The sequence below is a fragment of the Peromyscus maniculatus genome, chromosome 14 (genome assembly GCF_049852395.1).
Source record: "Peromyscus maniculatus bairdii isolate BWxNUB_F1_BW_parent chromosome 14, HU_Pman_BW_mat_3.1, whole genome shotgun sequence".
NCBI lineage: Eukaryota > Metazoa > Chordata > Mammalia > Rodentia > Cricetidae > Peromyscus > Peromyscus maniculatus.
In genome coordinates, this window is record NC_134865.1 from 39,561,593 (window position 1) to 39,586,649 (window position 25,057).

At 42.1% G+C, this 25,057-nt stretch overlaps 1 protein-coding gene across 3 annotated transcripts in view; it reads right to left on the reverse strand.

Moving 5' to 3' along the window:
* Positions 1 to 25,057, reverse strand: part of Lamb1 (laminin subunit beta 1) — a 68,308-nt gene that overhangs the window by 32,889 nt on the left and 10,362 nt on the right. For all 3 annotated transcript variants that reach the window (XM_042260752.2, XM_016007902.3, XM_006989516.4), the window contains 11 exons: positions 22,361 to 22,549; positions 22,214 to 22,277; positions 18,375 to 18,577; positions 15,467 to 15,587; positions 14,035 to 14,223; positions 13,591 to 13,770; positions 13,354 to 13,466; positions 11,800 to 11,879; positions 2,503 to 2,638; positions 1,210 to 1,368; positions 124 to 251 (listed from right to left, as the gene is read on the reverse strand). In XM_042260752.2, the coding sequence (XP_042116686.1) occupies positions 124 to 251; positions 1,210 to 1,368; positions 2,503 to 2,638; positions 11,800 to 11,879; positions 13,354 to 13,466; positions 13,591 to 13,770; positions 14,035 to 14,223; positions 15,467 to 15,587; positions 18,375 to 18,577; positions 22,214 to 22,277; positions 22,361 to 22,549 (1,562 nt within the window). The remainder of the gene's footprint in view (positions 1 to 123; positions 252 to 1,209; positions 1,369 to 2,502; positions 2,639 to 11,799; positions 11,880 to 13,353; positions 13,467 to 13,590; positions 13,771 to 14,034; positions 14,224 to 15,466; positions 15,588 to 18,374; positions 18,578 to 22,213; positions 22,278 to 22,360; positions 22,550 to 25,057) is intronic.

The following is a 25,057-nucleotide window of genomic DNA, read 5'->3' on the forward strand; positions in this document are numbered from 1 at the left end:
CAATAATAACAACAGGAAGAAAAACAAAAGCTCACGGTGATCATTCCAACAGAAGACTTTCCACAGCTGGTGTCTCGCTCTGATATTGTGACTCAGTCTGTAAGACCCCACTGTCACACTGACCTTGAGCCTGGTGACAAAGACACCACCTGGTTGTCATCATCAGGAACAGTGTTACCACATCGGCTGCTGGTTGGAATCTTTCCAGGTCGCTGTACGGTGATGACAGCTTTCTCCCAGTGGTCCGGCAGCTAGAGCAGGAAACAAAGGATGAAAGGAACTTCTGTGTTAGCCCACTGCTAACAGTTAGTTAGCACAGTTAGTTCACTTCAGAAGATCTCTCCACAGCAGCTAAGTTTCAACAGAATCCACACATTTGCTTTCCCGTCCCTAACACTTCCTCTACTACTGCCCAGCTCCAGCCCTAATACCTGCTTCCTTCTAATGTGCCTTTGCTGTCTACTCTCAAGAAGCTCATATAAAGACAACCTCCTGCTCAACCCACAGTCCTGAAGCCTTTTCTCATCCTGGCATTTTCCCTATGTGCACCTCTGACCATATCCTTCATCTAACATTAGGAGTGAGTCTCAGCCAACCCCCTTTCACCTCTTCTCTCTTCCCTTGGGATCAGTTTATCAAAACTCTACTTTATGTGCCATATGTGTTAGCACACATCTGTAACCCTAGCACTGAAGAGGCTGAGGCAGGACTTGGGAGTTCAAGGTTAGCTTCAGCTACAAAACAAGACCTCATTTCTAAAGAAAAAAAAAAAACACCAAAATATCAGTTAACAATTATCATTTGTGCTATAAGGCCTAGAGCTGGGTCTTTAGGAAGTATTCTAGAAGCCCTGGCTCAGTGACAACAAAGTCTCCCATCTTCCAGTGCTACTTCTTCTCTGTTATAATATGACACTTCTGGCCTTTTACTGCACTAGGAGGAACAGCTATTGGGCAGCCAGGCCTCGGGGGAGGATAGCTTTTGACACATCAACATCACTTCCTTAACTTAGCCAGGTTAAGGGCCTAACAGGAGACTGATGAATGCTGGATTTAAAAAGGCACATGGAGGTTAGAAAAACCAGTGGCTGGTATTTATTTCAATGCAAACTCATCTTCACAGAACATTCTAGTACCTATTAGGACTAATGTTTTCTATTAACAGGCCCCCTAGATCCCCCACACAATGTATATTGGTAGCTTTCTTCACCTGTGGCTCATAGCGAATTAGGATGTCATACTCCATGGAATATGGTATGTTGTCAATGAAAAACTCCAGATAAGCCCCTTCAGGCACTCGGACGAAGCCAGGTCCTGTCCAGGAAGGAATCCGGTCCTGAATGTACTGCCGTTCCACCACAGTGGCTCCCTGGGTACAAGGGGACACTAGTTACTCTTTGTATGAAATGGAATTCACCTACACCTCACAGACAAAGACGTCCAATGATTCAAAACTGTGGCTATTTTCCATCTCCTAGCTACAAATGCCCTGAAGTTGGTAAGTTGTTTTTAGGTTTGTGTGTGTTTGTTTTTTTTCCCTCTCACATAAACAAGTAATTGGGTGCTTTTACTTTTGTGGTTGGAGTCGTCTTGGGACACTGGAGATGGAAGTTAAAAGTCTGGGATATATCTCACATGACATAACAGTGGGTAAGCAGAGGACAGAATGTGATGGCTTCTGAGCATATCCAGGAGCGCCGAGGTACTCCACAAGTCTCTGCATTGCTAGTTCAGTCCCTAGTGCAGTTCCTTCTCTCTCCTCCTCCACTGCCCTCTTGCTGAGTACACAAGTAGGAATGTGATATGCTGGCAAGTCCTCCCTAACGATGAGTCCACTCTGGTGGACTGCTCACAGCTATTACACAGAACCAGTGGCTGGTCATCTCCAAAGATGGCCACCACCGAGTCCTTCTTTGTGTCTGTGAGTTTTGCCTGACAAGAGGCACAGCCAATGTTTCACTCCCTGTGAACTATGCTGGCCCAGGGAATTGTAATTGGCAGAGTCTCCAGGGATCACAGTCTAGAAGTTTAAGAGTTCTCGCAGCTTGTTTCTTCCTTATTGGAAGTCAGAAGCCATGCTATGAGGTGCTCAAGTCAGCAAGTGATGTGGGGAAAATACCCTGGCTCTAGCTGTGCCAGCCAGGTATGCTTAAGTGCCAGACACACATTTTACAACAGAAAAGTTTGGGATGGTAAGTGAAATATATCTGAGCCTACATGATGTCAGATCTACAGTAATTTGAAGCACCAATGAGAGTAGAGTGGAAAACACTTATTCTTGAAGACACACCAACCAAAAGCCTTATTAGAGAACTCTCCAAAGTCTACTTGTGAGCTCCACATTGACTTACCTTTAAATATGACAGCATGTCCCCATCCTTATTTTGTGCTGACAAGACTTACGAAAATATTGCTTAAATGACATCTTTATGAAGCATGTATATCCTGTAACATCCCTCACAAGGTGCTGCTCTACCAAACTTCCAGAAGCTCCCCTACTCACAGGCCCCAGATCGGCGTCCTCAGCCTCGTAGATGTAGTGGTCCAGGGTGGTGAAGTAGTAACCAGATTCCACCTCATTGCATTGTCGCCCAATCATGTGAGGCAGGCAGGAGCACTGGCCGGAGTCCTTGGAACAGCTGAGGAGGAAGCACAGCTTATCAGAGCTTACTGGAGACAGACTAACCCACGACAAGTCCTTCTGTTTTGCTATTAAACTTATCACAGGGCAATATTTTTTTTTCATTCAAAAAATAAAGTATATGGGAACAAAATAATACTTGTAAATAAATCTCAAACTTAGTCTAAACACATGACCCTGACTGTTCTTGGGCCTGGTCTTTTCAGTCTCCTCTTTCCCTATGCTCCTTCTCTGCTACACTGAGATTTTCTGTAGACCTACATTTTCTTGCTTTGGAATCTTTCTTACATTGTTTGCTTTTCTTCCCCCCTTCATTTTATTTTATGCCTATTGGTGTTTTGCCTGTATGTATATATGTACCACATGCATGCCTGGTGCTGGAGGATGCCAACAGAGAGCACTGGATTCCCTAGGATTGTAGTTATACATAGTTGTGAGCCACCATGTAGGTGCTGGGACTTGAACCCAGTTCCTCTAGAAGGGTAGCCAGTGCTCTTAATCACTGAGCCATCTCTCCAGCACCTCTTTTGTTTTTCTTCTAATTACAACTCCTTTTTTGACCTCAAACTCAAATACCCAACTCCCTGAAGGACATCTTTAACTCAGCTGTTCCAGAGTTTCCTCAGCACAACTGATCCAAAGAGTCATCACTCCCTCCCTCCTGTGTTCTCCACTGGGCTGTTGGCATCCCATCCTTCACTGAGTCACAAAGAACCAACTTCTGTGACTTTCCCCTCCCAGTGGCCATGCTATGCTTTGCTGTCTCTCACCATCAGCAAAGATGACAGTTTTGTAATTGGTATCTATAGTGGTTTGAAAGAAAATGGCCCCCAAAGGGAGTGGCACTATTAGGAGGTATGGTCTTGTTGGAGTAGGTGTGGTCTTGTTGGAGGAAGTGTGTCATTATGCAGGTGGGCTTTGAGGTTTCATATATGCTCAAGCCTGAGAGTCTACTTCCTGTTATCTAAATATCAACAAGTATTAGCTACCTGTCCAGCACCATGTCTGTTGTGCTACACACTGCCATGGTGATAATGGACTGAACCTCTGAACTGTAAGCAAGCCAATTCAATTAAATGTTTTCTTTGTAAGAGCTGCCATGGTCATGGTCTCTCTTCACAGCAATAGAAACCCTAAGACAGAATCCTTGTCCAAATATGGAACCTAACACAATTCTTCCACACAGCTGCCCTACAGGATCTTTCTAGAAGGCACCAACCATGTGACTTCTTGGCATAATGGGCCGGTGTACTACACCTTCTAGTCTGGCCCTTGTCGATCTGATGTCTCCTCAAACCTCAACAAGCACACTGCACAACTTGCAACTTCTCAAATGCGCTAGAGACTTTGACTCCTACCTTGGCTCACGCTGTTCCTTCAGCCTAGGGTGATCTCTGTATCCTCCCTGCTGTGGCTGTTCCTGACCATCCTTTCCATAATTCAGACTTCCTCTTTCATGCCACTGCCTTACTTCTGTATGCATACCGTTTACATAAAGCTTGCCACTTTTGAAGTGGAGGCCCTAGCCTTCAAGTCTACTTCTCAGAGCCTAAACCAACTTCTAAGGTTTATTTAGTTTACTTCTCTTACCACAGTCAATGGATGCTTTTTAAGAATGTGATTCTTTCTTACTTGCATATAAAACCTTTGCTTTTTCTTTATCATAATCATTAGCAGATCTCTCTCCACCAGCTGAACTGGAAACCTGACGGCTAGGTCTGGGTCTTCACCTCAGTTGCCCACATCCCCCCAAACCTAGTGCTCTGCACAGGGAATACATTCAGGAAACAATGAATGGACAAAAGAATGAACAAGTTAGAAAAAAGAGATTTAATGTAGATAAATTCTTACTATATATTACTATTTTAGGTAATAAATTCATCTATATAAACTATAAAGCATTTATTCTTCTCTCTGCTGTATTTCTTTGTTTCTTCTATTATTTTATGAGTCAGGTAAAACCCAATTACACACATCCTTTGCTGGCTTTATTGTTCTTAAGACCGGGGTTTCTGTAAATAGCTCATGCTGGCCTGGAAGTTGCCATCCTCCTACCTCAGCATGACTTCCGGGATTTCAGACTGAATTGCCACATCTGGCTTCAGCCGTCCATTTCAACTCCACTAAAAGTCAAGATATGATTTACAATGATTCTTAAGCCTGTTCCTGCTCCCAAAGTTTAGGGGAAATCGAACTCCAGGCAAGCTGCAACTCCAGCAGATGGAACAGGCCACAGCTTGCTGTCATGTGACATCCTTGCTAGTTGAGCAAGTCATTATCCCACAGGAATATGAGTTCTTAAAGCTACAGAACCAGTTCCAGGAAAGGAAAGCCTGTTCCAATTAGGACCCAGCACTCTTGGCCCAGGCCACCAACACCTGTCCTGTTTAGAAATTCGGCCATCAGTCATTGCATCATAGGGACCCACTTTCCCTACAGCAGATGCTTACCGAGGAACCAAATATACCAAAGAAGGCAATTAGCTCTTCGCTATCATTAGAAACAATCAATGAAGGTGACGATGGAGACTCTTGAGTCTGCTTTTCCTAGGCAGCACAATCCTAAATGAGCAACAATCTCAGGAAGATATGATCACATGGAAAAATCTAGAAGAACCTTGCTTCTGACAGCCCTGTGACCTCAAATCTAGTGACAGACTTGAATCACTGCCACTGCTAAGTAGTTTCAATTCCACACTCATGTCCCTGTGCCTGTTCCAGTTCCCAACAGATGATTTTCACCCTTACTTACAGCGCTCAACACCCCAACTGTTATGCGCATTTTGTAATTCCAGCACTCCCAGCCACACTCCATTGTCTTTTGTCCTGAAATACTCAGCATCATTCACACCACCTTCTCATTCTCTCTTCTTAACCACTCAGATTTTAAATCCTTTCTCATGGTGTGAGATAAAACTGTGTTATTTTTCCATATGAACATTTAAGTCTTATTTCAGTAAGCAGCCTCCTTCTCCCATCACTGTCATTATCTTAGGCCATGATGTCACCATTTCATGTAGTTTCCTAAACTGACCTCGCCTGCATTCACCATCACCCAGTCAACCTTCCCAGAGCCCTGCTTCCATAGCCTACAAGTGTCTCTCTGCACCTTGTCATATCAGGTGATGATGCCCCTGTTTGGCTTTCTGCAGCTCCACAGCTCATCCTATGAAAATAGTTCCTTGTCTTCCTGGTACAGCCCGGTGCTTTCAGATGACTACACTCCTCGTACGCTTCTACAAATATTTACCCAACAAATACTTCCCTGGACATTGTGTGTGCAGGCATCAGTGCCCTCATACTTTAGGCCAACTTGCTTCTGAAGCAATCCTTAATTAACCCTTAAGTGGATAAATATTACGGGGCGGAAGGGAAATTTCTCTCTCTTAAACAACTTAGAATCTTACTGGGAAGATAAGCAACAAAGCAATTAACCAAGACAAAATGTAGCCAGGGGCAAAATACTCTGGGTGTACACAAGAAGATGTAATTCATCTGATGGAGAAAATTAAGGGAGACTTCCTGGAAGATGTGGCCTGCCACTTGAGAAGGATGATTCTGATGTGCAGAGAGAGGATGAGAATGATGAAAACAAAGAAGTGGAAGAACCTGGCCCACCCATCCCCCTCTTACAGAAGGCCCTCACCCAACAATTATGAGGCAATTCAACCTTATTCTGCTTTTGAAACTCATTTCCAAATTCAACATCTTCCCCCAAAAAAGATGACATGTAACTATTTTTTATTGGTCTAAATTCAAACAAACAAACAAAAATCACATGTCAGAAATACTACACAATTTTTCACACTCTCACTACAAGTTCTTCTGTAACCTGAATACAGAGTTTGTTTAATCACTAGCCGAAAGATAACACAAGACAAAGGCTCTGAGAGGCAGAGGCTAGGCATCAAAAGACACATTTATCCTCTCTGGGACTTGCTGGCCCATGACCATACATGGCAGACAGCATTTTGCAGATGTGATGAAGGGCAGGAATCCTGAAATGGGTGAGATGATCATGGATTATCTAAGTGGACTCAATTCAATGCTTCGAGCTCTCAAAAGTGGGAGAGATAAAGCAGAGACGTTAGAAAGCTATGGTGTCAAAAGGATTTGCTCACCATGGCTTTGAGGAAAGAGGAAGGGGGTTGTGAGATCAAGGAATGTGGATGCATCTAGAGGCTGAGAACAGCCTTTAGGCAACAGCCAGCAGAAAATAGGCTCACCCTACAGCTTCAAGGAAACTACCTGAAACTTGAATAAACAGGAAACACTCTCCCCTATTGTCCATCAGAAGCACAGGCCCCTGCACCAACATCTGTCTGTAATCCACAGAGACAGCTGACCTACCAAACTGCAAGATATTAAGTTTATATTGTTTTCAGCCACTAAAGTGTGGTAATTTGTCTGGCAACAATCAAATACAGGCTCTTGGTTTCCCAATAGGTCAAGGTTAAGATTATTTAGCACAGATTTCCCACAAATACAGACAATTCAAAGTTCTAATGGAACAAAATTACTTTTAGTTACACGTGAATGAACAAGAAAAGTGTAAGTTCAGCTTTTCTCTATTAACAACAAAAATTTCTGAAGTATAAAAAGCATCATTCATAAGGGCCAACTGCTGTACTTAACACCATCATCTCATTCTTAATTGATTTCAATAAAAGCTGGTTTATCTTGAGGACCAGCACCACCCGTTCTCTCTGGTAGTGTTACCTACACTTCCTAACAGGAAGGAACGATGTTCTAGAACCCCTTAATATCCACCCCTTATAGCAACTAACAAAAAGCTAGATAATGGAGCAATGGCTCAGAGGTTAAGAGCACTGGCTGTTCTTCCAGAGGTCCTGAGTTCAATTCCCAGCAACCACATGGTGGCTCACAACCATCTGTAATGAGATCTGGTGCCCTGCCAGGCACCTGCAGGCAGAACACTGTATACATAATAAATAAAAAAAATCTTAAAAAAAAAAAAAAGCTAGATAAACCACAATTATTCAGAGAGTTGATGAAAGTGTCTAGTAACCTGCGCTCTGGCTTCACAGTTGGTCAGTTTCAGACCCTCACAGATGGAGCATCTGCACGCCTCAGTGCTGGTGCCAAGGGAAATACAAAGCAAAGTAAACAAATGCTAAAAGAGCATCAGGAGAGTGTTGGGAACTTCAGAGAAAGTAGCACCTTCTTTAAAAAAAAAACCTCACTTTTATCTGCTCAGGAAGAACCTGGCAGGGGTGCTGACAGCTGTGAATGGAGGGATCAGGATTGCAGATGTACATGGCAGACCAGAGCCTTTCCTCCTGCATCTGTGGGACCATTCCAGCTGCCCCCCCTCAGGAGTTTCTAAGAACAGAGTTCTCAGGAGGTAGAGGCCACAGGCTGTATTACATCCCAGTATACTCTGGAACAGAACAAACGCAAATAAAGGGGCCAAAGAGAACACATTCTTCAGACCTCACATCTCAAGCGAGTATTGGGAACTTCAGAGAAAGCAGTGCATGCACCTTCTAATGCACTTCTAAGATAGAGGACTGGGGATATAGCTCAGAGCTCTTGCCAAGACATGGTGGGTTGCAGGCCAGATGCCCAGGGCTGACCCAAGGGCCAACATTTAACTGAGAACATTTGGAAGGATGCTGCAAAGATGTTGATTTAAAGTATTGTTTATCCAGCCACCACTGCCATTAATTCTTATTTATTCATTAAAGCAAAAAATCTAGATAAAAATTCGTTATCCTAGCTTAAAATAATTAGGTCTGAGTTCTTTAGACATTTAAAAACTCAGATTAGCTGTCAACATACTAGACGTAGACGACAAAGCCTTTACTGTACAACTCAAATTCCATTTAGCTAGCTCTACAAAATGTTTTGAAGTATTTTCCACTTTAAATACTTTTGTACTTGTTTCTGTCCCTAGCTACAGTAACCAAAAGGTGTTTGATATCAATCATATTTAGAGACTGCTTCACCTAAGAAGCATGTAGGTAGTTACTACATCTTGAAACCTTTTTGCTTCTCAAGTTCTCTTACTCAATCAACATTTATCCAGCATTATTAGTATGTGTCCACAGAAAAGTGAAAAGGGCTGGTGAGATGGGTCAGTGAGTAGGAGTGCCTGGTGCCAAGCCTGGGATGATCCAGAGATCGATGTCTGGGACACCTATGGTGGAGGGTAAGAACCAAGTCACTGAGGACTGTCCTCTTAACACTCTCCCACACAAAGTATAAGAATAGTGTTTTAAAGAGAAGTAAAGAAATATATATACTCCTGTGCCGCAGCAAGTGTACCCAGAGTGCCTTGGATGTGCCAGTCTCCTTGTTGAAATGGTAGGTTAAGAGACAAGCGTAAGGAACTCCTTCACAAACTCCTTTTGAAAGAAACACGGAACACGACCACCACAGGACTCTATAAAGGCTTCCTTTCCCCCACCAGAACAGTTTGTCTCATCATTCATGCTAGATTAGGAGACTATCTACTTTAAAACTAAAACTTTTTGTTTCACAGACTCTTTTGAAGAACATATTCTAGTGTTTGAAGTTTTTGCAGGAGAAATTAGAAGACAGGCTATGATGGAGGCCAAGACTGGAAGTGTGTGTGCAATAGAGAAAAGGAAGTGACTGGAGACCACATAGGGTAAAGGAACACTAGACATTATTGAATTATGATGGCCACTTTTATCTGCTCAGGAAGGACCTGACCTGGAGGGGGTGCTGGCAGCTGTGAATGGAGGGATCAGGAATGTGTATGTGGCAGAGCCTTTCCTCCTGCATCTATGGGACCATCCCAGCTGCCTCCCATCAGGAGTTTCTAAGAACAGAGTTCTCAGGAGGTAGAGGTCACAGGCTGTGCTGCATCCCAATATACTCTGGAACAGAACAAACCCAAATAAAGGAGCCAAAGAGAACAAATTCCTGAGCCCTCACATCTCAGGCCTTCTTAGCAGACTGTGCAGTTGGGAAATAAAGTTGTCAGAGAGTCAAGTTTTGAGCACATGATGCTTGCACAATGAATTCATCATGTTCTCTGAGGGAAGACTGAGGAGACAAGGAAACATCTGTCCCTGCAGCCACTTACACTCTCTCCACCAGATGTTCTGAGTTTGATCCAGAGGCAGAGACTAAAGTTCTCTTCGGACTCCACGGTGGTTAACTCAACTCCCACAAAAAGAACAATTGGCTAAACACGTATTATATATTTCTGTAGAGATTCACATGTTTTAACAATTCAAAGAAAACTAGCATATTTCAGTAACTAAAAATGGCAAGTAAGCTTTACGAACAGATTAAAAGTTACAAAGGAAAAAAATGAAAAGATTCTTCCAACCAAATGAGAATCTATTCTCTATCTGTTAAATTAGTGAAAAAGCCAGGTGGTGGTGGTGCATGCCTTTTACCCCAGCATTCGGGAGGCAGAGGCAGGAGGATCTCTGTGAGTTTGAGGCCAGCCTAGTCTACAGAGTGAGTTCTAGAACAGCCATGGTTAGACAAAAAAAAAAACAACCCTGTCTCTGAAAACAAAACAAAACAAAATCCAACAAAACTTAGTAAAAGAGAAATTGCTGCTACTAGCTGAGGCTGAGGCCAGGGGAGCCAGTACTTCTGTGACAGACAGAAGGAAAACCAGCTGGTTTAATCTGCTTGAAACAATATGGCATTCTCAGAAAATGAAAATATATATGATCTTTGGCTTAGCAGTTTCATCACTGATAACCTGGCCTACAGATACACAAGCATTCATCAAGACATGTCTTCAAAGAGCTTCACTGAAACACATTCAAAAAGGGAAGATGAAAACAACCAAACTGATCATGTATTTTCACCTGATAGATATAAAAGCTATTGAAAAAAAAAAAAGATGTGTATGAGTCTAAAACAAAGGTTCTACAAGAAGAAAATTTGCAAGTTTTGGGATAACATGTTTAGGGCTGGCTAGATGATACAGTGGGTTAAGGTACTTGCTATCAAGCCTGATGACCTGACCAACACACCAGAACAAGAGAATCAATTCCTTCAAGTTGTCTTCCGACCTCCACATGTGTGTTGTGGTATGTGCACACTTGTGGACACAAATAAAGGAAAACAAAGGCAAGTGGGAAATCATGGGCTGGTTTTTCTCTTTGAAGTTATCTATTAAAATATAAATAAGTAGGGGTCTGGGGAGAGGGCTCAGTAATATGCAAGAGGACCAGAGTTTGGATCCGCAGAACCCGTGCTTGGCAACCTGACCCACCTGAAATCCTAGCCTCATAAGCTGGAGACTGGGGATAGTGGAGCAAGCTGGCTAAGGGGACTAGCCATATAGGTGAGCTTTGGGCTTGACTGAGAGACCCTGCCTCAAAAGAATGAGGAGGGAGAGCACTCAAAGAAAACTCCCAATGTCAAACCATAAATATGTGCACTGTATGTACACAATATATATGTGAAAAGAAAAAAGAAAAAAAAATCAAACAGATAAAGCCTAACATCATTTTATAACAGAGAAGAAAAGAACATTGACTTTCAACAGCATACTGAACTCATAACTACCTGTATTAATTTTTTAGGGAGCAATAAGTTGCTGCTAATAGTGGCACTTCTAGCTTACCTAGGAGAGACCTGGAGAACAGGAAAAGAAATGCTTTTGCATTTCCGTTTATAGTTCTTTGAACTGTCTGCCCTTTTTTTTTTTTTTATGGACATGCATTGCTTCCATAATTTAAAATATATGGAGAAATAAAAGAACAAAACAAAGTAACAGCATTATTTTAAAAAAAATCAAGATATGAATTTCTTAGATTCAAAAAATTATCCTTTATAAGTTTTTAATTATGTGTTATGTCTGTGTGTGTATGTGTACAAGAGTGCAGGTGTCTACGGAGGACCGAAGAAGGTGTTAGAGCCTGAAGCTTGAATTACATGCAGTTATGAGTGACATGGGTACTGGGAACCAAGGTTGAGTCCTCTGCACAAACACTAAGCCACCTCTAGGCCAATACACTAACTCCTGGCACGATAACAACCCTTGAACACACTAAGACCATAGTACAAACAATTAGTAGGTAATCAAACAAAAGATGAACATATTTTACAAACTTTCTTAAAGAGCAACAAAACCTCAGGTTTCCATAAGTCTTGAGTTTCCTTGGTGCCTGGGTCAGAGTACAAATGAGATTCCACTTACCTATTGTTTAATGCTCCTCCAAGGTCACAGTCACAAGGCCGACATCCATCTAAATCATTGCTTAAGCCCCAGTGCTGTGGCTGCAGAACAAAAAATTAAACATGTTAAAAGACTCAGCAGAGAACAAGCTCAAGCATGCCTCGGATACTCCAACTATTTCTTTCAACCATGAAAACAGACAGAGGGTAGGAATATTCTAAATTAAAAAAAACACCTCATCTTTGAGTCATTTGAGGGAAAGTGTTGCCCTGCTCTGAGCAAGCAGTACAGAGATCAGTTTTTCTTCAAATGGCTCTGACAATAAAAACAATTACGGCAAGTATTCAGCATGTCTTTACATTTCCTTCAGTTCAGTCTGTCACAACCCCACAAGGAAGGCCTTTAGGATTCATGTTCGTGAGCAGAGCAGAAAGGAAGGAGAGCTTATTCTCAAATAAAAAGAAAGGCAATGGCCAGGCCTTGGGATGCTCCTGATACAGAGGAAATCTCTGCATTTCAAAAATGAGCAGAGGTTCATCAAGTATCTCTCATGATTGTACACAAGCATACATACTTGGTGGTCATAAATACTCGTGTGTATGGGGCATGTGGATCCCCTAAGCGAAACTAAATAAAAGCAACATAAAAACATCATGGAAGCTGTAAGATTAACTACCCTCCTAAGTCCTCCACTCAGGGCTAGAGCTGAGGTTCAGTGTTAAACCCCAGAACGTGCAAGGCAGAGGATTCAATGGCCAACACTCCCTCCCCCAAATTATTCTACTGAACTGCTATTGGTGTACTTGCTCCAGATTTTGTAAGTCTTGATAAATTTTTTTCTTACATGAAGTATTATTCATACCTTTTGGTCTCTGTTTTATTTGTTAGTATAACAACGTAAACATTTCCTTGCATTAGTTTCATTTTCTACAGCAATTGGAATCACTTTGTATGGAAATCTGGAAATCTCCAAATTTCTGTAACTATTTTCCCACTATTGATTCCAAGTCTTCTGCCATAATTAATAAGGATGCAATGAATTTTGAGGGGACACACCTTTGTCTAATTCTCTGAGGATCTCATTTGGAGCCTCAGAAGTGACGTTACTAGGTTAGAAATATGTACATTTTTACTACCTCCTGAGGCATCTCTCTGAAACATTGCACAGTATGATTCAACCTGCATCTCTGTTCGCAGCTAACAAGTCTTAGATCATCATGTCCTCACTAGCAGTTAGCATTGCCATTTTTAAAAACTGTTCACTTGTCTTCATAAGTGGTATTTGCTGTGGTTTGTCAAATAACTCACTAGGAGTTTTCATTTTGACTTTTCTCCTTGGGTCTCTTAGCATTAACTTGTAAAGATAATAGTAAAATTCATAATGGGAAAAGCATCCCTTATTTGCCAGGCATGCTGGTACACACATACCACACAAGGACCTGGGTGGCAGGGTCGGGAAGACTGTGAGTTCAAAGCCTATCTTGGGCATATATTGAGACCCTTCCTCAAAAACTAAACGAAACATGTCAGTCACATTCACTAACTTCTCATGCCCAGAGATGAGGATTTACCTACCAGACATTGGTCACAGCGCTGTCCTGTCACCAGTCGCTTACAGTAGCAGTACCCAGTCTCAGAATCACAAGGATTCCCACCAGGAATCGTCCCCAGAGGATTGCAAGCACATGCTTTATTAAAGACAAAATGAAGCAAAGAAACACAAACCTAGTGAATTCAAAGCTGCAGTTTAGCTTTAGAATTTCAGTGTAAAATGGAACTATATTTCTGGGAGAACACCCCAAACAGACTTACATTTACAACCAAATGGGTCTTCAGCACTTAGGTCGTAGAAGCCTTCTTTACACACATCACAGCGCTCCCCTTCCACATGCAATTTGCACCGACACTGACCAGCAATGAGACCCACAGAAAAATCAGTGTAACCATCACAGATTCCTCCATTCTCAGAACCAGCTGGGTCACAGGTACATGCTGAGAGGAACAAGGCACCAGGAATTAGGCCAAGGCTTTTTGTGAACACATATGTTCTCTTCTACCCTCCAAATCCAGCCAAAGAGATCTTAAGAAGGCTTGACTAGCAAGTAAATGCTTCTCCTGGCATCCTAGACTGCAATTAACTAGCAATGCTGGCTGTGCGGCTCTGAGTTTGAGCTCCAAGAGGAGGATACTGACAACAAATTATTCTGCATGAAAAGTGGTAATAACAGGTCCTATGAATGACATTTCCCAACGTACGTTCACAGAGATTGGGGTCTCGGATATCCCTCTCGGGGTGCTGGTAGTAGAACGGTTTGCACTGCTCACAGTTGCGTCCCATGGTGTTGTGCTGACAGTCGTCACACACTCCCCCGCTGACGTTCCCAGTAGCCAGGAAAACCGCCATGTCAAAGTGACAGGAGCTGGAATGTTCGTTGCAGTTGCATTCTGTACGACAAGAACAATGTCAAGGACAAAACTTTTAAATATATTTACAAATGGAGGATGGAACTGGCAGGAAGGAAGCTCATTTAGCAAAGCGGGGACTGAGTTTGAGTAAAACAGCAATCGGTGAAAAGGCTCTGGTGATGCAAAAGGACATAGCCCTTGTTGATCCTGCTTGACTCCAAAAATCAGGTTAGCACCTTTAAAATTGCTAGGCTGGGTGGTGGTGGCACACGCCTTTAAGCCTAGCACTCCAGAGGCAGAGGCAGGAGGATCTCTGCATTTGAGGCCAACCTAGTCTACTTACTTAGCTGTTTTCTTTGTGATGAAAAGTGACTAACATAGGAAGATGGATGTGATTCCACTGAAGGTACCTTTGGCCCCACCTAAGTAGAATTGATTGAAGTACTATTCTAAAGGACATTCTGGGCGATGCATTCCTAGAAAAGCCATTGTCCTGCTGTCTTTGGGGTTGCATAGCTGAAGGATGAATGGGGGATGACAGTGGCAAGCAGGTGGCACACCCTGTAATTCCAGCACATGGCAGCCCAATGATAAACCGACTTCTCTTTTCACTGTGGCAACAACTTATAGGAGGAAGGCTTTACTTTGGCTCATAGTTTCAGAGGGTGTACTCCACAGCTGGCTGGCTCTGGTGTTGCTGGCTCTGTGATAAGGCAGAACGCGATAGCAGAAAGGCATGGAATTGCAGAGCTGCTCCCTTCAAGACAGCCAGGAAGCAGAAGAACAAACCAGAAAGGGTTCAGGACAAGAAACACCAGAGGCAAAACTTCGAGACCCACCTCCTTCAACTGGATTTAACCTAGTAAACCAGTCACCAAGGAATGTATCAATGGACTAACCCACTGATCAAGTTAGTGCCCTGGGGACCCAAGTACTTCTCAACAGTGCCACTAGCAGGGTACCAAGCCTTCAACACATGGTCCTTTGGGGCCACCTCAGACCCAAACCAGAAACAGACTGTATTTGCCTCTCATTTGTCCTGCTGTCCTTGTCTTAACAGCAGACACAATGTCAGGACACCACTGCCATTTCCCGAGTCAATGTCAACCACACCAGTTCTTGTCAGCTGAACTCAGTGCATACGTATTACTGCTCTGGGAGCTACACAGCCAGGAGAATGGCACCATCGTTCCTCCCCTCTGCAAACAGTGTCATTGTGGAGGGCAGCTCCCCAGAAAGTGGATCCCAATTGCCTCCAACAGCGCTCCCCAGTGACACTTACTTTTGCAGGCATTGCTGTTTCGACCTTCAGCTGGTCTCCATGGCAAGTCATGGTAGAAATCCATGCACAGCTCACAGTTCAAACCTTTGGTGTTGTGCCTGCACATGCAGTGTCCATGAACCTGGGAAGTTACAAACCAGGAGAAGCAACATCAGAAACATACAAATGTCCACACTTTTTCCAGTCAGCAGAAGATATCATCTTTCACACACATCTCTAGCTCCTCAAAGTGAGAGCTTCTTAATGCTTTCTTTCCCCAACTAAGCAAGTTCTACCCATTAAGTTGATCATCCTTGTTTCTGCAATAGTTTATATGATACAATGGACAGTCAACTGAATATCTACATAAAGAATCCAGATGAGCAAAATTAACAACTTAATTTTTTTTTAAAGGACTGCAAGCAACCAAGGAATACTGACTGTAGGAGAAATGTCTTTTTCCCCAGGGAAGAACACATCAATTGGTTAGCCAATACCAAATGATCATCCCTGAAAACACACATACAAGTACAGACTGAGTAGGCTGTACTTAGGTATTCAGTATTTCTGTATACAAACACACACATTCTTATATGTAACAACAATTAATGAAAAAGAGGCCATAAATTTAAAAGAGAGCAAGGAGGTATATGGGAGGGTTTGGGAGGAAGGAAAGGGATGAAGAAAATGATGTAGTTATAACATAAAAAAATAATTTTTAAGTAATTATTTAAGAATTAAAATCACACAACAAAAGACACCTAGGGCCTGTGAGATGGCTTAGTAGGTAAAGGCCTTTGCTACTGAGCCTGAATACCTAAATTTGATCCCCAATATCTAGATGGAAGGAGAAACTGACTCCCTCAAGTTGTGCTGTGACCTCCATATGAACTCAGTGGCACATGTGAGGACACACATACACACACACCAAATAAATGAATGTTAAAATGCAATATATTTTTGAACTAGTTATCTAAAAATAATCTCTTTAAAGCCACTGTAGTAGAAACCTGTAAAAGTGAATGTAGAACTCAACATGCACTGGTCTCCAAGAACCAGCTCTAACTACTTTGAATTTTACACTGTGCCAGGTGATCATTTCCTTTAAAAGGTTTCTGCCTCCCCCAACCTCCTTAAGCACAGCACTTATTTTTCCTTAACTATAATAAAAAACATTTTTTTCAACCATTTACCATGCTTTCCTTCAAGTAATAAGATAAAACCATGAGAAACGCACACATTAATTTTTCTAAAAGATGTGTGTCACTTTACTCCAAGGTATGCTTAAGACCCTTGCAGCCTATGAAGATAAACCCGAACATTTCTACCAAACAAGTAAGCAGGTACACAAGCCCTTCACAGTAACCCTGCTGTCTCCTGCCTGGAGTTGGGGAACAGGAGAGACAGGTCCCTCTTCTCTGCACCTGTCTTGACAGAAGTGCAGTAGGTAGAGATTAAACTCCTCTTATTCCCAGGGGTTCTACTGAACTGAAAAGCAGCCCACCAGCCCACACCACAGGACACTCAGCCTCTGAATAGGCACATTCTGAGGCCATGAGAAGGACTTGAATAAAGTCACAAATTCAAGTCCATCTGGAGTTCTCAGAAAGATGTACTGATTAGAAACATATCCCTCCCTTCAGGCTGACTTGTTTTACCAGGAAGACTTCCAGCTGGAGTAAAGGGAAGGCAGAGGTTGTAGAAGGACAGAGTACACAGATCCTTCACCCTTTGGACACAGACTAACAAGCTTTGAAGAGACAGACAGCAAATAAGCAACACATCCCTGTCGTCAAGGGAGGCCCAGACACTATGGGAGTGCCAGGGGGCAGAAGCAGGGACTAGGTTTGAATGCCCACCACTAGTCACTCCTTTAGTAACTGCTAACTTTTTGGTTTCCTTTCTCAAGGTTGGCTCAGTCCCTCCCTATGTGATATTAAACTCCTAAGGGTTCAAAGAATTTTTCTGGAGACCACTTAAGTGGATTAAAGTGCAATACCCCAGCCTAACTGCTGTAGTTTACTGCTCTGTTGTTGTAACCAAAACCAACTTGGGAGAGAAAAAGGGTTTATATGGCTTCCAAGTCACAGTCTATCACTCAGGGGCATCAGGACAGGAAGTCATGCAGAAACCTGGTGGGAGCAATTGAAGCAGAGTCCATAGAGGAATGCTGGTTGGTCCCCGTGGCTCATTCAGCTTGTTTGATTTGGACCACCTGCCAAAAGGTGCCACCACCCATAGTGAGTTGGGCCCTCCCACATCAATTACTGAGCAAGAAATGCCCCCACTTGTCTACAAGTCAGTCTGATGGAGGCAACTCCTCAAGTGAGGCTCCTTCTTTTCAGGGGACTGTGGTCTGTGTCAACTGGACAAAAGCTAACAAGTATATTAACCATTTGGCAAAGACACTGAAACCTCAAATTTCAAACAGTTGATTTATAAACACAATATAAAATTGGCAAAGAAAGGAAGGTTTAAGGAGAGGACAGAAAAGAAAACTCCATTTAATCTCTAAGAGGCATCTCTGGTCCTGGGTTACAGTTGCCAGTCTCTCTGGGCGGAGGCCATCTTGTTCTTGCTAGCATAAAGCCTGGAGGCTTGCGGTTTTTAATCTTTCTTAATGGAAATACAATCTGAATGGTTATTTAGACAACTTTTTAATCCCTGGTAACTAAAATACTTCAGCAACAACCTACAGCAATGGATTCCAAAAACTAATTCAGGGTCTATGAAACTAGTAGTTTCTGCACATGTTCTCCTGACCTAAGCAACTCTCCAAGAGAGCAAATCAGCGCTCAACCACCAATGTGACACAAAAACCGAAGTCTGTTTTGAGAAAGTAAAACCCTTAAAAAAATGTGAATAGGCGTCAAGACAAGTTTTGCCTTGCCTTTCAGATCACCTGTACAAGCATCCACAGGACACTTACCATTCCTTCCACTTCCTCATCAACCCCATCCACGGGGGCACATTCACTGGCATGGCCATAGCAGAAGCAGTTCCCACGAACTACCATATCATAAACGGCATAATAGTACTTCTCTCTGATTTCCATTCTAGAGTCCAAAAGGTTATCTCCCAAAGTGTGCAGTTTCACAAACTTTATTCTCAAGTTGGTGATTTTTAATAGATCTACAAAGGTCAACAAGATGAAAGGTCTCATCAGACAATCAAGCATGCTGTGACAATTCTACATTATTTCTCTTTAATGACGGATTGAACAAATGACAGCAGCCTAAGTAAACTTCACTCCTGAATGAACTAGACGATGGTTGTAACCTTAACTTACCACAGTCAACATAGTGCAATAGCCTCTGGAAACAGGGAAGGTACCACAGTCTCCTCAGATTACTAAGAATGTCAGTTACAGTCTTGGAGTTCCAGAAGCCACTGCCACTTAATCAAAAATACTGCAATACCTCTAGCTCCCACAGCCACTGCTGTCAAAGTCAGTAATTCCTTTCAGGTGGACTGGGTTTATCCTGGGTGCCAATTCTAACTATATCAGGAACAGATATGTGTTTATTTTTTAATGAGAAAACACTATCTGAAAATTCCTGCCTCTTAAATCCAAGTTACAAGAACAGATTTAACACTGGAGAAAATTACCTTTCTAGGGGAAGAATGTCTCAACCAAGCTTTTCTTAAAATAATATTTTAACAATTTATATGTGTATACTGTATTTCTATCATCCCCTTTCCTCCCCAGTACCCACAACTCCCTCACAAATTCATGGCCTCTTTCAACCAAGTTTTGAGCAACATTGTAGTCTACATTTTTTTGAAAAACATTTTCATATTAATTCAGTATAATGACATGAGGACAGATGGGCTTCATTCTAGGTTGCCAGGAAAATTATTTTTCCTGCACAAACGTTTCTTATATATCAATTTGTCTTCTTTTATCTTTCCTCTTTCTTTCTGGGTCTGTAGGCCTAAGCTTATTCCAGAAGCTGGGCTGTCAGTCACATTCTACAGAACTAGTTAGACCAAGGGCCAGTCAATCTGCTACTCAGGTGTTTTTCCTTAATGGCCAAGCTGCACCTACTGAAGTGGACCCTACAAGATCTGGTCAGCCCACTACATTGGATAGTTTCAGAGACCAAATGCAGTTTTAAATAGTTATAACACATGAAGTTTACAATGAAGACAGAAATGGCTGGGGCTGGAAAGGCAAAGTCCATGCATTAAACTTAGGCTGTTTGTAAAAATCAAATACAAAACAGTCTTGTGCTGAATGGCAGCTGTCAATGGCAACATCTGCACAATGCTCATGCACACAGTGAGCACTATTGACAAGAGGCTGGAAAACAAACATGAAGGGCAGCTGGAACATTTAGAAACCCTTGAACTTCACAGGAGCCCTCAGAAGAGCAAATAGTCCCCCACTCTCCTGCCATGCGGAGTGACAACAGAGCCTCAGGCTGTCTGCTTTCCAAGATGTACATCACTTTGAAGTGAGTCTTCACGGTCTCAGTGATAAAGAAATTCTGTTCCCTGATTGCTAAGTAAATCAAAAGCACAAATAGCAAACATGGGCACTTCCTAGAAATGGTCCAGATGCCACTGAACAACAAAAGGCAAAAGAACTGAATTTAGTACATTCTTCATGTCACACACACTTCATCTGCAAAGAACAAAGTCTTTTTAGGAACTCCAGAGCTGTTTATCATGACCAGATTTTCAGAACTACAGCAACCGTCTCATGACTTGCTCAGAGACTGCATGACATACCATTAAATACTTGTTTTACAGCAGAATGAATGAGTAAACTACAGACCCGAGACAGTCTGGGACACATGTAGAATTAATTTAAGTTGGAAAGCAGACTTTGTATATCTGGATATCTTCTACTCTGTTCTCCCACGTCACAAGCTGGGAAGTTCCATGAGAGCTTGGTTAAAAATATAGGGCTGTGCAGAGCTGCAAAGACCAGCAAGAACCAGCCCCGTTACCTGACTGATTGCAACCTCATAGCAAGGCAGAACAGGGGAGGTTATCTCCCTCTGTCACTCTGACAGGGGCAGGCTCTAAGCGCAACCTACGCTGCAGCTGCTGGCAATCAAGTTAACATTGCTACCACCCGCAGCTTCAATCAACTTAAAACTTTCTATCTGTCCAGCTTTACACTGGTCACTTATATAGGACTCATTTTATCTCAAACAACCTTCAGGTTGGTATTTCTATTTCCACTCAAAGATAGGAAAGAAAAAGTTTTAAGTATGCTACCAGGTCATGTAGCTACAATATGATAGAATGATATAAAAGCCAATGAGTTTAATTATTGAACATCCTGTTTCCCAAGATCAATCTGTAGTCCTGTAATAACATAAACAATTGTTGAACAGTGGAAAGAGCTCTGAACTACGAACTGTATCATAGGAGCTCAAGACCCACCTGTCATTTCACTGCTCCATCACCTTGTGCATGTTTATCTAATTTTGCACTCAGGTCATTCATCCATCAAAAGGCTACACAAGCCTCACCTTACTACATACACTGGTCATGACTGGCATTTCTGATATTTCTTAGTATTCTTGCTTCCCATTGTTTGTGGATAAGAGCCCTTGCCAAGAGTTTTAGCAGAGCACAGGCCACATAGCCAGAGATATTCCCAGTATCTTCTGTGCTCTAGCTACAAGACTAATTATAGCAATGAACAGAAGTGACATGCATAACCTCCATGTCTTATCTTCAATTCTTAACTTCTAGAATGAGGACACAGTGATAGTGTTCTAACTCTGCTGGTGTGAATAATCCTAGGAAGAGAGATAATCTTATAGCTACGGTTACCAGATTTGGCAAATAATAAAGGATGCTCAGCCTTTGATTGATTGCTGATGTGTCCTTTTCAAAAATGTCACTCGTTGTGTGCCACAAGCCCTGACTTTGGTTGGTATAACAGACTCAGCTGGCTTTTGAACACTACACACTATTCTGTGGAGGCCGTTTTGGCAATATCATTCGAATTGATGATAAACCCTCATTTTTAGTTTAAGTACATCCCCAATAGCAAATGATACAAAATTATAATAACCATTAATATTAGATGGGACACATTTGTACCACCTACAAATGTTACTTGTGATCTTAAATAGAGCATGTTATTTATCTGTCACTTAAATTTAACTGGGTGTCATCTTGCATTAGTAAGACTAATTGTGGCAACTGAGCTTTGTTTCTTTGAGAATCCCTCCAGTGCTGGAGAGATGGCTTTGTGGTTACAAACACTGGTTACTCTTCCCGAGGACTTGGTTTTGATTTCCAGCATACATGGTTGGCTCACAACTATCTGTAACTCCACTTTCAGGGGATCTGACTCCCTCTTCTGGCTTCCTAGAGCACCAGGAATGTGCACATACATATGGGTAAAACACCTATACACTTAAAATTAAAACTGAAATCCCCCATGCTAGTTTCATATAAGCAAAAGAAACATCCATTTTATTTGAGCAACTGTATTTGGGGGATGTTTTACTACAGCAGCTTAATCTGTACTCTAACTAATATACTAAGCAACAAAAAAAAAAAAAAAGGTGGCAGGGTCAGTATAACTGGAGTTCTGCTAGAATAATCAAAATGTATTCACTATTAGTGAAGACTGATTACTGTTAATTTGAGGAGCTTCTGAAGACTACAAAGAAGGAAGAAAATGTAGGTGGATTTAGGATTGAGTATCAAGACACTGGTAGCAGGGCTCTGTGTAGGATGATACTTGTTCTATGAGGACTGTTTCCCATGTAAGCATTTATCTGAAAACAAGCTTACTCTGTATCCTTGGGCTATAAGGATCTTCTATTTTGAAAGCAGGATCTAAAGCACGAAATATCACCTAAAAATAGATAAGAGGGTTAGTACTTTGGGAATGATAAAAAAAAAAGTAGACTAGCAAGTAGAACAAAGAGGCACACAAACCTCTCCTTCTGTTGAGGGCTCAATATCAGAATATCGAGAGTCACAAATGATGTCATCCACTTTCTTCATGGGTCCAGTTAAAATGCCTGGGAATGAGCTCTCACAGTCATAGGCGAAGTATCTGTACACACCCCAAGTCTTCCCAAAGTCAGAAGAACGCTCGATCAGCATGGCAGCTGGACGGAATGTCTAAAAGCAGGAGAAAAGTCATTTGATGTTATTGATTGCTGATGTGTCCTTTTCAAAAATGTCACTCGTTGTGTGCCACAAGCCCTGACTTTGGTTGGTGTAACAGACTCAGCTGGCTTTTGAACACTACACACTATTCTGTGGAGGCCGTTTTGGCAAGGAAATACTTCTCCCATCCTAGCAGATCAATGAGATGTTTCTCTTTGGAAACTGATTATAAACAGGTCTTTGTAGCTAACACATTTTGGTATATTTAGCCACTGTTCCCATTATAGAACTGAATTTGAATGTATACTCTTTCACTTCTTCATTTAATCATAGATGAATTGAATACCATCATATGCTGCAAACAGTCTAATAAGGAATATATATGAGCATAAAAATCATAGCACAATATGTCAAACACATGAAATGTGAGAAAACAAGCAGAATTATTCACAACAGCCAGAGTGGCAACAGCCCCAACTGCCTATAAAACTGGTAAAGGAAGAACAAAATGTGGTAATACAATAGAATATAATTCAGTTGCAAAAGGAGGGGACGCCATACTTGGGGTAACATAGATGGACCTTGAAGGCACTGTACTAAGTGAAATAATCCATGTAAAATTTCAAATATTATGATTCCATTTATGTGAAATACCTAGGAGACAGAAAGGGGTTACAAGGAAGAGGAGTTGGGCAGTGAGAGGTTACTGCTTAGTGACTAGTCAGAGTTCCTATCTGGGGTTAAGACAAGGTCCTGGAACTGACAGCAGTCATAGATGTATGATATCTTGAATATGTCTAATATGTAACAATGGGGAATTTTGTTATTCATATTTTACCACAAAAGTAAGTATTTTTTAAAAGATTTATTTATTTATTATGTATAGAGTGTTCTGCCTGCATGTACACCTGCACAACAGAAGAGGGCACCGGATCTCATTACAGATGGTTGTGAGGCCATCATGTGGTTGCTGGGAATTGAATTCAGGACTTTTGGAAGAGCAGTCAGTGCTCTTAACCTCTGAGCCATCTCTCCAGCCTCCAAAAGTAAATATTTTTGAAGAAAAAAATACTAGAGAATGTTTCACAGAGAAGATGACAAGAAGCAGAGAAACCAAAGAAAACCAAAAAGCTTTTAACTCCAACTATTACAACATGGACAGAGATATGTGAAGTTGACTGTTCTGTGAAATTAGTGACAGTACAATGTACTGAATTACACCTGGTCAATTAAACTGTAGTGAAAAAGAAGATAGAAAAGAAGCACAAGGCCCCAAAGCATGGGTGGCTGTGTTGAAAATGACATGAATGAGTCACTAACGCTCCCTTGGGGCAGTAATACCTAGGCATGGTGCTCAGCTTTGCAACACAGACTTAGAAGTCACTGCACTCACTTAATACTTGAATCTCTCCAACAAAGCAAATGGTAAGGGGAGGCGAGGCCAGCGCTCTAGGGAAGCGCCTGAGAGGCTGAACACAGGAGAACTGGTGCCAGCGTCAGCTCCAACTGTGTGCTCAGGGGTGCCCCTCTCCTCACCAACCAGCGGTGAAGCAGAAAAGTGAAAAGCACGGTGTCAGAAGAACAGGAAAAAAGATCAAAACTTAGAACAGGCTAAAGATTTCAGAAGGGTGTGAGGAAAAACACCAAGTGGAAATAAGAGAGAAAACAGATAGAACCCCCAAAATAGGCATGGGCAGATGCTTCACACCCATGAGCATGCTGTGTGCATGGACAGATGCTTCACACCCATGAGCATGCTGTGTGCATGGACAGATGCTTCACACCCATGAGCATGCTGTGTGCATGGGCAGATGCTTCACACCCATGAGCATGCTGTGTGCATGGGTAGCTGCCTCACACCGATGAGCATGCTGTGTGCATGGACAGATGCTTCACACCCATGAGCATGCTGTGTGCATGGGCAGATGCTTCACACCCATGAGCTTGCTGTGTGCACTGGTAGCTGCCTCACACCGATGAGCATGCTGTGTGAATTTTAGGAAGGGCAAGTCACATTACCATGGAAGAAAATCAAAGGAAAAATCAGCCAACTTAGGAAACAGAACTTAAATAAAGATGAATTTCTGAATTTAAATTGTCCCTTGGGCAAAAAAAGAGTAAAGTAAAATAAGTAAAAGTAAGTAAAATAAGATCATCATGTGGCAGAATCCTTTTCAGAGTGCAAATCTTGGAAATTAACAAAAATCCACTAACCTACCTTCTAACTTCCTTAATAATTCTGACGGACAGATAAAATTCATTTTCCACCTATCTAGGCATAGAAGAAAACAATCCTTTATCAAACTGAAGAGAACTGTAGACGAAGACTTTTATGAAGGGAGTGAGAAGCACCTTTGACTGTATGAACCTGTACGATGCAGGCACAGCCAATCCCCCTAGGCCAGGCTGGGAAGATGCTTGGGCTTGGGATGGGTATACCTGGTCTGATGTCTCAGTATCAAAAGGCAGCAGAGAAGAAACACACAGAGGCCAGTCCTGGCTGTGTGTGCTTCCTTCTCT